This window comes from Sorex fumeus, unplaced genomic scaffold (genome assembly GCF_029834395.1).
Source record: "Sorex fumeus unplaced genomic scaffold, SorFum_2.1 ptg000007l, whole genome shotgun sequence".
Lineage (NCBI taxonomy): Eukaryota > Metazoa > Chordata > Mammalia > Eulipotyphla > Soricidae > Sorex > Sorex fumeus.
The window spans coordinates 36,584,154-36,596,554 of record NW_026606064.1 but is presented as its reverse complement, the minus strand read 5'-3'; the positions used below and the strand labels follow the sequence as shown (position 1 = coordinate 36,596,554).

Here is a 12,401-nt window from a genome sequence, read left to right as displayed (position 1 = left end):
TACTATAAGACAACACAAATCCTATAAGCACAACAGACCCTTACAGAAAGATAACACAAAACCCCATAAAATAATCTCTCTCAACGTTAATGGTCTAAATTAACCAATTAAGAGACACAGAGTGGCAAAATAGATTCAGAGACAGAACCCAACATTCTGCTGCCTACAAAAAACTCATCTCAACAGGCAGAGCAAAAACAGGCTCTAAATGAAAGGATTGAAAACAATCCTGCAAGCAAAAGATCCTTCAAAAAAGTTGTGGTGGCAATACTAGTATCCTACAACATTAATTTCAGGTTGAAAAAATTAGAAGGGACAGCGAACGGTATCCTCTCTTCATCAAGGGATACGTACAACAGGGAGAAATCACACACTTAAATGTATATGCACCTAATGAGGGAACAGCTAAATATTTAAAACTACTGCTAACAGATCTTAAGGAGGATATTGCTAGCAACACAATAGTAACTGGAGACTTCAACATTGCCTTATCACCTCTGGATATATCAATAAGAACAAAACTCAGCAAGGAAACATTGGCTTTGAAAGAAGAAATAGAAGAGAAAGGCCTTATAGATCTATACAGGGCTTTACACCCAAAAAAGAAAGAATGCACATTCTTCTCCAGTGCTCACGGGACATTTTCCAAAATAGACCATGTTCTAGGCCACAAAACATTCCTCAATAGAATCAAGAAGATAGAAATAGTATCAACAGCTTTTCAGACCATGATGCAATGAAAATAGACGTGAATCACACACAGACACGGAGAATCAAATCAAACCACCTGGACATTAAACAACTCAATGCTCAACAACGAATGGATAAGGAAGGAAGTCAACGACGAAATCAAAAGATACTTGGAAACAAATGAGAATGAAGACACAAGCTACCAGAACCTATGGGATGCAGCTAAAGTCGTATTAAGGGGAAATTTATAGCTCTGAAGCATATCTCAGGACAGAACCAAGGATGTACAAAAACAACTTGACTTCACAGCTCAAGACCTTAAAAAAGGATCAACAGAAGTAGCCCAAATCAGGCAGAAGGAAAAAGATCATAAAACTTAGAGCAGAAATCAATGACATGGAAACAACAACAACAAAAAAACAATCTGAAAGATCATTGAAACCAAGATCTGGTTCTCTGAGAAAATAAATAAGATAGATAAATCACTAGCAACACTCACAAAGAAACAGAGGAAAGAGAACCCTAATAAATCAAAACAGAAATAAGAATGAGGACATCACAACAGAAACCAAAGAAATTCAAAAGATCATCAGAGACTACTTTGACAGTCTGTATGCCATGAAACAAGAGAACCTAGAAGAAATGGATAAATTCCTGGATTCCTATAATCTCCCAAAGCTGAAACAAGAAGATCTAGAGTACCTTAAAAGATCTATTAACATTAAAGAAATTGAAATTGTAATCAAAAGTATTCCCAAAAACAAAATCCCGGGTCCGTATGGAATCACTAGCAAATTTTTCCAATCATTTAAAGAGGACCTAATGCCAGTTCTTCTCAAGCTTTTCCGGGAAAATGGAAAAAAAAAGAAACTCTCCCAAACAGTTTCTATTGAGCCCATATCTCTCCAATACCAAAAGGAAACAAAGACACCACAAGAAAAGAAAACTACAGGCCGATATCCCTGATGAACACAGATACGAAGATTCTCAACAAAATACTAACAAATAGAACTCAACAACTCTTCAAAAAGATCATACACCATGACCAATTAAGATTCATCCCAGGGGATGCAGGGATGCTTTAACTTTCAGAAATCAATCAAAATAATCCATCCTATCAACAAGAGAAAAGATAAAAATCATATGTTCACATCAATAGACACAGAGAAAGCATTTGACAAGATCCAGAACCTATTTATGATGAAAACCCTAGCCAAAATGGGTATAGAAGAGACTTTCCTCAATATAGTTAAAGCCACCTACCACAAGCCTACAGTAAGCATCATCCTCAATGGAGAAAACTGAGATCCTTCTCCCTAAGACAGGGACGACACAAGGATGCCCACTCTCTCCACTAATGTTCAGTATAGTACTGGAAATACTTTAAAAAGCGATTAGGCAAGAAAAAGATATTAAGGGCATCCAGGTAGAAAAGAAAGAAATCAAGCTCACTATTCCCAGATGATATGATACTATACTTATAGAATCCTAAAACCTCTACCAAGAAACTCCTAGAAACAATAGACTTGTATAGTAAAGTTGCAGGCTATAAAATCAATAGCCAAGGATATTCACCGAATACACATCTGACAAGGGGTTGATATCAAGGATATACAAGGTACTGGTTGAACTGCACAAGAAGAAAACATCCAACCCCATCAAAAAAATGGTGCAATGGAATGAACAGAAACTTTCTCAAAGAAGAAATCGGAATGGAAAAAGGGCACATGAGAAAATGCTCTACATCATTAATTATCAGGGAGATGCAGATCAAAACCACAATGAGATATCAATTACACCACAGAAATTGGCCCACATCCAAAAGAACAAAAGCAACCAGTGCTGGCGCGGATGTGGCGAGAAAGGACCCTCCTTCACTGCTAGTGAGTATGCCGACTTGTTTAGCCCTTTTGAAAAACAGTGTGGACGATACTCAAAAAGTTAGAAATTGAGCTCCCATTTGACCCAGCAATACCATTCCTGGTAATGTATCCCGATGAGGCAAAAAAGTACAGTCAAAGTGACATCTGCACTTGTTTTTTCATTGCGCACTGTTTACAATAGCTAGAATCTGGAAAAAACCTGGGTGCCCGAGAACAGATGACTGGTTAAAGAATCTTTGGTTTATTTACACAGTGGAGTACTAAGTAGCTATTAGAAAAGATGAAGTCATGAAATTTACATACAATTGGTACTACATGGAAAGTGTCATGTAAAGCAAAATGAGTCAGAGAGGGATAGACATAGAAAGACTGCATTCATCTGGGGAACATAAAGTAACAAAATGGGAGACTAACACCAGAGAGTGGCCGAGATTAGTACCAGGAATGTTGTTCCATGGCTTGAGGCTATTCACACATGCTAGGGGAAAGGGGAGTTCAGATAGGAAGGGAGCATCAAATAAAGGGTGTTGGGAGGATCCTTACAGGATACGAGAAACATCCTGAAAGAGGACTATAGAACAAACATGATTTCCACTCAATGCCTCTTTTGCAGACCACAACACCCATAAGGAGAGAGAGAACAAAAGGGAATGCCCTACCACAGAGGTACGGTGGGATGGGGGAATGAGAGGTTAGAGGGATACTGTGACACGTGGTGGTGGAGAATGGGCCCTGTTGGAGTGATGGGTACTTTACCATTGTATAACTGAAACCCAAGCACAAAAATTTATAAGTCTATGTCTGTACCTCATGGTGTTTCACTAATAAAAATTAAAAAAAGAAATAGTACAAAAGTAGAAATTAAACAATGGTACCAGAACAAATAGCACAGCGGGTAGGGCGTTTGCCTTGCACGCAGCCAACATGGCCAACCCAAGTTCGATTCCTCCGCCCCTCTCGGAGAAGCCTGGCAAGCTACCGAGAGTATCTCGCCTGCACGGCAGAGCCTGGCAAGCTTCCTGTGACGTATTCGATATGCCAAACACAGTAACAACAAAGTCTCCAATGGAGACGTTACTGGGCCCGCACGAGCAAATCGATGATCAACGGGAGGGCCTTTACCTTTTACCAGAACAAAAACCCACACACCAGCCATTGGGTTAAAATTAAGTCCCGGAAATATATTTTTATGGAAGTGTTATAACTAACTTTTATTATTTCATTCGCTTATTATACTTGAATGCGTATTGTGTACTGTGATGTACATAGTTATACCTAGCAGACTGTAAGGCATGCAATGTTTCAATGCAACCCACCAGTAATGATGACTTCCCTCCACTGATATCCCAGGTATATTTCCCAACCTCTAGTTTGCTATTTGAAGGGCACATTTCTAAATTTGATTGTTGGAATTTTGATTTCATACTTACTGTGATGAGAAACGTCCATACTGTTTTTCTTAGGATAGAATGAGTTGAACCAGCCAAGGTTGAGAGTTCATTTTTCAATGAATTCCCAACCACTGTCTATCTTCTTCAAAGAAGTACTTGTTCATTTTCTGTCCAGATGTTTGTATAGGGCTTTAGACTTTTCTCTGTTGTTTTTCTGTGTGCTTTATATAATATAAAATTAAAAACCTTTATCTGATATTGTTGAATGCACACATTTTTTTCCTGATTAGTTTTATCCCGTTTCTTTAGGTTTATAGAACTCTTTGAGTATGATGAGTTCTCATAGGTGTATTTTTGTTTCTGTTGTTTTGAGTACTCAATTCATAGGAAGAGGTGTTTGGAACAGGAGAGCAATATATGGAAAACAGAAAGTCCAAAACACTGACACCATATAGTATATGTAACAAAAAGATGTAACAAATATACAATTTCAAATGTCTTTCCTTCTGAAAAGACATTTGAAATTACTCCTAGAGTTTCATATGCAACTTCTTTCCTATTAACCATATTTTACTTCTGGTTTTTCATCTGTTAGAAATACAAACATGCCCTACAAACACTCTAGACGTATTTTAGTAGCAAATTTGTTCTGTGTGAACACTACACAAAAATAGACTATTTACCAATATACCCAGACCATTAAAGTAAATAATGACTCACTTATACAGTGAAATACTATTCAGCTTTAAGAACTGAGAAATGCCAAATATCTGAAATTCAGTGATAAATTTTCTGAAAATATTACTACGTTCCCTCTCAGAGACCCTGACAAGCTTTGGAGAGTATATCGTCCGCACAGCAAAGTCTGGCAAGCTACCCGTGAAGTATTCAATATGCCAAAACTAGTAACAACAAGTCTCACAATTTGTTGTGAGATGGTACTGGTGCCCACTCGAACAAATCAATGCACAATGGGAGGACAGTGACAGTGATAACTACATTGTGATTGAGTTAGGCCACATGAGTATTTCCTGACATCTCCAGAGTCCCCTGAGGAGGGCTGCCTTGACTTCTGTCCTCCTCAGGAACATCCTGCAACACTCTCTGAAGAATTAATTTAAGACTCCTTCTTTGCTGCCTTTTCTGCTGCCTATAGAGCCATAAAAGAAGTAAATGATGGGATTAGCACATCTTTTGACACAGGTTAATATATTTGTAACTAGAAAAGATTTTTAAATGTTCATAGTATAACTAATAGGCATTAAGCTTAAGAGGAGGCCCCAAGGCAGTCCACAGAGGAGGAAGTCCAGTACAGTATGTCCATTGGTCACACATAACCTGTTCAACTTCTTCCAGGAGACACACAGCAATATGATCATCAGTTGGATTTGAAAAGAAACACAAAGGTGCCAATCAACCATGTGGCACTGCTGTTATTAAGTACTTCCACAAATATATATATCATGTTCTCCAAACAAAAAGCCTCTGAATTCAATTCTCAGGATCCTCAGAATTAGGGACAGGGCCCAGCACAGGGCAAAAATGACAGATGGCATGTGATTTGGGCAATGGCAACAATACCAGACGGGCTTTGGACAGATAGGCAGAGCTACATGCTAGTGGCATGGAGAATGCTTGGCCTGCAACATAGGGAAAACAAACATTATGAAGTAAAACTTAGAAATGGAAATTAATTATAATTTGAAGTTCCTGGCAAAGCATATTTTGGAGTACAACATCTGGATGAATAGCCAGACTAAATCAACTGCTGCCAAGTTGTGGATGTAGACTGAGAAAACATTTGTAGATATTCGGGACCCAGAGCACCGCAGCATTTCCTGCAGCCCTACCAGGGAAATGATAAATTTCAGAAGGTTTGTGATCAAGAAATCCATTTGCATGTAACGTGTTCTCTGAAAGCCTAGTCAGTCACTTTATTTTAATTTTTTATGTATTTATTTGTCAGTTGTATTACTTGATCACTTGTCATTGATTTGCTCGAAGGGGCACCAGTAAAGTCTCCATTTGTTCCTGTCGCATGCTATTGTAGCCCAGTGATGTCTGCTTATTCCAGGAACAAGAAGAGCCTCAAAATGTTTTTTAAGCGTTTTGACAAAGAAGTCTGACCATCTCTTAGGTTGGCGGTCATGTGTTCTTTGACATCCTGTGGAATCCAGTCAGAAACAGATATAGTCCAGCAATCGTCTTCAAATCGCATGGTGTGTCTGGCCCATCTGATTTTCGACGCCTTGGCAAACGAGACAGCATCCCTGATTCTTGATCATAGAAGTAGGTCGGGACTTTGGATTCCTTCTCTCACTTGAGTGAAACATGATATTCCAAGCATAACTCTTTTGATTCCTCTTTGGGATAGCCGAGTAGCGTTCTGATCCTGTTTTTGTAGGGCCCAGGGCTATGAGACACATGTTAATGCAGAAAGAACAGTGGAGTTGAAAAGATGTGCTCGGAGCTGGAGGTTCTTCATCCTCTTAACCATTTCTTTGATGCTCTTGAAGGTGTTCCATGCCGCTCTCTTCCTCCTGTGCATTTGAGGTGTCAAGTTGTTTCTCATAGTAGATTCTTGACCTAGGTACACATAACTGCTGCATCTGGAGATGTTTGTTCCATTGAGAGCAAATGGAATGCCAGGAAAAAGTCCATTTCTCATGAACATTGTCTTCATGAGATTTAGCTCTAGTCTGACTTTTCCACAGTCATGGTCGAAGTCAGCCAGCATTCATGCCTCTTGGCAGATATTTGCGGTTATTAGAATGATGTCATCAGCAAAACGGAGGTGGAATAGTTGCCAACTGTCTATCTTCACTCCCATTCCTTCCCAGTCCAGTGCTCACATGGCGTCCTCAAGGGTGGCACTGAAGAGTTTCAGTGAAATGGTATCACCCTACCAAACCCATCTCTTGACATCAATGATCACTTCCTTGTAGAACGGTGAGATCCTGGAAGTGAATCAATAATACAGCTCATGGAGGAGCCTTATGTATAGAGTTTGAACGCCCTGTTTGGCTAGGGTTTTGAAGACCACTTCCATCTCAACAGAACCAAAGGCCTTCTTTAAATCAATGAACGTTGGACAGAGTGTCATCTTGAACTTCTGAGAAACCTCAGTGAGCTCAGTTACCATTGAATATGGTCGATCATGCTGAATCCTTTTTGGAACCTGGCTTGCTCTCATGGTTGTAGGTTCATCTAGTGTTCTGCCAATCTTATTCAGGATGACTTGAGTGAACAGCCTGTAGATGACAGATTATAGGCAGAATGGGCGATAGTTGACAATGTCGTGAATGTCTCCCTTCTTGTACAGCAGTACAGTCCTCCTAGTTTTCCATTGGGTCAGACAGTTGCATTCAGACAGGTAGTGTGTGAGGAGCCGGACCAGTGTATTGATGAGTACTGAAGGCAGTTTCTTCAGGTGTTCAGGTCTGACCTTGCTGGGCCGGGTTCTGTTCTGATGAAATAGCATGTCGGATTTCAGAAGAGAGAATGCTGGGAACCACATATCCATCCTGCGGAATTTGGTATGTGGGCAGGTGAACATGGCTATGAAGGAGGTCCGAGTAGAATTCATGGATAACCTTCTCCATTGCCCATCTGGAAGATGTGATAGATCCATCAGGACGTCAGAGGGCACAGTCATCTTGGTCTTATAGTTGGAGAAGGACAGGCAGGCATTGTGAATACTTTTCCTTACTTTTGCCACATCAGCCAACACTGCTGCTCTTCTTCCTTTGAGGTTCTTTTATTGCTTCTCTGCACAGCTTGCTAGTTCGGATGTTAGCCTGTGATTTCAGAGGCTCGCTCCAAACCACTTGGTGAATGAGCTGGAGAGTTTCTGAGCCAGGCATCCTTTTGTGGCTTTCTCTCTTTCGTTGTTTCTTGCACAACCATGGAGATGATGAATCAGTCAATCATATTCTATGTTGATGCTGTCATTGCTGAAATGTTGCTGAAGTAGTGCCAAAGAGCTCCCAGTTGGTGGATGTTCTGGATGTTCTTGTCTTAAACTTTGAATCCCTTTCTCCCTGATGTGTGAAGTATAATTTCGCATGAAGGAGGTGGTGGTCTGATCCCGTTTGCAATTTTGGGACAACAGCGACATTAGTCAGGCCAACCATCAGTTGAATATGATGTGATCAATTTCGTTGTTGAACTGTCCAAGGGGAGACTGCCATGTCCAATGTTTAGATTTTGCCTTCTGGAAGTGTGAATTACCATGTTTGGCCTTGGTCAGCATAAAAAACTGTAGATAAGTGAGAAATAGGAGTTTCCACCGACCTTGATAGTGTCTGCCTCATTGTGGCAAGAGAACCTCAATGGTGCCAACTGGAGAAGTTTGAACCAACACAGAATGTTATAACATGCTGCCCACATGACAGAGCTCAGAAGCTACCTGTGGCATATTCAATATGACAAAAAAGTAAAAAATATGGTCCTCATTCCCCGACTCTGGAAAAGCCTCCAATACTGCAGCTTTGAGAAAGACGAACAAGGAGAGGCTGCTAAAATCTCAGGACTGAACTAGGCTGCCAAAGCGAAGAAGGACAAAAATGACTATCTGCACTTTTAATGCATGTATGCTTGCGTTGGAAGCATGCATTGATAACCTGATGGTGCAAGTGCAGAAGACCAAGTATGACCTCATTGAATTGACAGAGACAAGAAAGCATCAATCACAACACGCCACTTTCGACACTGGAAAAGAACTGTTCTTCAGAACATGCTATAGTAGACCGTCGGTGGTGTTGGTGTCCTTGTCAACACGAACTTGGCTATGAGCATTGATTCATTTGAATACCTAACAACCTGAATTCGATGCTTATGACGTTTGAATACATCTGGCTCATTGTCGGCAGTTTCTGTCTTCATCGTCTATGGACCAGCATCCAACTATGGTGAAGAAGAAATTGAGAATTTCTACATGGAGCTGGAGAAGTTCTATAAAGAAAACCACATCTTCTACAAGGTCATTGTAAGTAGGACTGAGAAGTTCCCCCTAAGAACTCCACATTAGGTCCAATGGCCTAGAATGGAATGAACATTTATTTATTTAATTTTTAAAAATTTTATTGAATAACAATGAGATAAGGTACAAAGCTTCATGTCTTCCCCCCAGTTCATGAGGCAGGCTGCACTGGAGCAATATTCTTGGTCATGTCTCTACTTTTTCTGCTTGTCAGTCTCATATTATGTTATCTGATATTCCACAAATGACTGCAGTCATTCTATGTCTGCCCCTTTCTTTTTTAAATTTTTTATAATTATTTTAATTAAAAATTTTTTTAGTGAAACACCATGAGGTACAGTTGTAGACTTACAAACTTTCGTGCTTTGGTTTCAGTTATACAATGATCGAGTACCCATCCCTCCACCAGTGCCCATTCTCCACCACCAATGATCCCAGTAGCCCTCCTCCCTTTCTTTCTGAATCATTTCACTTAGTATGGTACTCTCAATGTCAGTCCAATCATAAGCAAATTTCATGACTTTACCTTTCCTAACAGCTGAGTAGTATTTCATTTTGTAGATGTACCTCAGTTTATTTAATCAATTGTCTATTCTCAGGCGGCAGTCTTTTGCCCCCGCGCCTGGGTGTCCCTCGCCGGGACCCCTTGGAGGGGAGCGGGTCGAGCTTTCCTCCCCGCCCCGACTGGGGCTCCGGCAGCCGAAGACCTCCAGGACCAGCCACCACCATGCTGAGACCACTCTCCGCAAACATGAAGGTACTGGCAGAGGGACAAAGCCACGCGGGTTCCGGGGCCGAGACCTCCAAGCCTACTCGAATTGGAGTCGAGCATCTTCCACCCAGATCCTCCAAATTCCAGTAGGCGGGGGTCACACCCACCACCTGGCCCCCTGGCGCCGTGTAATCCCATCAGCGGCCAAGACTCAGAGACTATAAAATCCAGATTTTATATGCGGCCGCGCGACATCTTATCAGAACTTTTCTTTATGACATCTTATTATCTCATTCCTACTTTGGACAAACTTGCAGGCTATCGAATGTAGCCTGCCCACAGGGCAGAGTCTGGCAAACTCCCCGTGGCGTACCAAATATGCCAAATACCAGTAACAATGATGGGTCTCATTCTCCTAAAGAGCCGTGAATATAATCTCAGGGCTAGGATGAAAGAGACGTTACTGGGGCCTGCTCGAGGCAATCGACGATTAACAGGATGATGAAATGAAAATGAAAAAATTCTCAGGCACTCGGGTTGTTTCCAGATCTAGCCAGTCACGTTCATTTTCTGGTGTGCCTTCCTAAACCAGACTGTGACAGTTACATGCATGCTCAGATATTCTGTTGGTTTCCTTGTAACACAAACTAGAAAGAATATTCTGTATAATCATGAGTTCTCATGGCCATACCTGAGATTAGAGAGAAGCGACTAAGACAGTTTAAGCAGGCCATGCAATTTAGGCATACTATATTTAGATTCTGCCTGATCTTTCTGATTACAGCCTACAATTTCTCTACTGAGTCACAACTTTTCACAAACATCCAATGTTCTAAGGTCCTGATTTTCCCACTAGTTTCCTAGATCATGTCCCATTGTACAGTGTCTGGAGGGGAGTTTTCCTGGCAGGAAGTAAGGGCAGCAGCAGGACCCTGAGCCCAACTTTTTTCTCTTTTGGGCCTTTCTGCCTGAAAATGGCCCACTGACAGGCAGAGACAACACAAGGAATTAAAGGAATACAACCCAGTAGCGCCTGGTCTGTGAGTGCTCATGTCAGTAATCTGGAAAGAGTGACCTCTGACTCATTTTCATTAATGTGTCCCAATGGCTAACATTTGTCAGGGTCACAATAGATTATTATGAAATGTTTTCCAACTAGGAGATAAAAGATGAGTGAGGGGGAACTTTCAAAGCAAGGAAAAGTTGAATCACATGCAAAAAAATAGAAGTCATTAAATGGAACTGTCACCTGAATAAGCATGCATAATAAGAAGTATCATGATTCCTCCTAATTTGGAAACTTAGTTTGTTTGAATGTATTAATTAAACATGCACAATGAACTGAGGCTGCGCAGGCGCAGATGGCATCCTGGGGATACCTTCAGCAGTTGCCCTAGCAGTGCAGAGATGGGCCCTCTGATTGAGATATGTGTAGCACAGTGACTTACTGTGACCTAGGAAAGGCTTCCAAGGATGTCTTCAGCAACAGATATGACTTTGGTATGGTCAAAATAAATCTGAAAACCAAGTCTTGTAGTGGAGCGGAATTTTCTACTTCTGGTCATGCCTACACAGATACAGGGAAAGCGATCGAGAACCTAGAGACCAAATACAAGGTCTGTAACTATGGATTTACCTTTGTCCAAAATTGGAACATAGACAGTACACTTGGAATGGAAATATCTTGGGAGAATAAGTTGGTTGACATGCTGAAGCTGACTCTTAATAACATAGTTGTACTGAACACAGGAAAGAAGAGTGAGAAATTGAAGGCCTCCTTTAGGTGGGAATGTTTCAGTCTTGGCAGTAGTGTTGACATAGATTTTTCTGGACCAACCATCTATGGCTGGGCTGTGTTTGCCTTTGAAGGTTGGCTTGCTGGTTATCAGATGAGTTTTGATACAGGCAAATCCAAACTGTTTCAGAATAATGTTGCCTTGGCTTACAAGGATTCAGATTTCCAACTGCATACTCATGTAAACGATGTCACTGAACTTGGAGGATGTATCTACCAGAAGGTTACTGACAAAGTTGAAACATCAATAAACCTTGCATGGACAGCTGGCAATAATACCAGCCATTTTGGCATCGCTGCTAAATACAGGCTGGATTGTAGAACTTTTCTATCTGTTAAAGTAAATAATGCCAGTCTGATTGGACTGGGTTATATTCATACCCTTTGACCAGGAGTCAAACTGACCTTATCCGCTTTAGTTGATGGAAAGAACTTCAATGCAGGTGGTCACAAGATTGGGCTGGGATTTGAACTAGAAGCTTTATGTGATTTTGAGTGAAACATCAGATTTTTCCCTGGGTGTGAAGAGAAATAAACTCACTGTTATTTTTTTTTGCTTTAAAATTCTGTGAAATTTCAAAAGTGTGAACTCTTTATTCTTCCAAATTATTGTAATCCTTCTAACGCTGAAGTCTATAGAGATCGCAGGTCCATTCAAAGGGAGGTGCTTGAAGGCATGCTTGGGAGTTGACATGTTTTATGCCACATTTCAGTTCAGTTCTGCAGTGTTATCTTAATTGTTTTTTCTCAGCAAGGATGTAGTGTCATGTTACTCGGGAATGACCGGATCCTCTAGTTTGTGCCTCATGTCCCGCATGTCCCACATCACTTTTTTATGACCTCTTAATATATTGGTCTCTGTGCTATAGTGGAATCTTTGGTTTTGAATCAGAGTAAAATAAAATAAACTCATACATTTGAAACATAAAAAAACATGCATAACGATTAC

General features: G+C 40.8%; 1 protein-coding gene across 1 annotated transcript; it reads left to right on the top strand.

The window, feature by feature from the left end:
* The first annotated feature begins 11,084 nt into the window (after nucleotides 1-11,084).
* Nucleotides 11,085-11,987, top strand: LOC130043510 (voltage-dependent anion-selective channel protein 3-like). Its single transcript, XM_056135846.1, has one exon. It carries the CDS (start codon nucleotides 11,085-11,087, stop codon nucleotides 11,838-11,840), a length of 756 nt encoding a protein of 251 aa, XP_055991821.1. The 3' UTR covers nucleotides 11,841-11,987.
* Nucleotides 11,988-12,401: the final 414 nt, after the last annotated feature.

Coding starts and splice junctions, on each gene's coding strand:
- LOC130043510 (XM_056135846.1), top strand. CDS start 11,085: ATGTGTAGCACAGTGACTTACTGTGACCTAGGAAAGGCTTCCAAGGAT.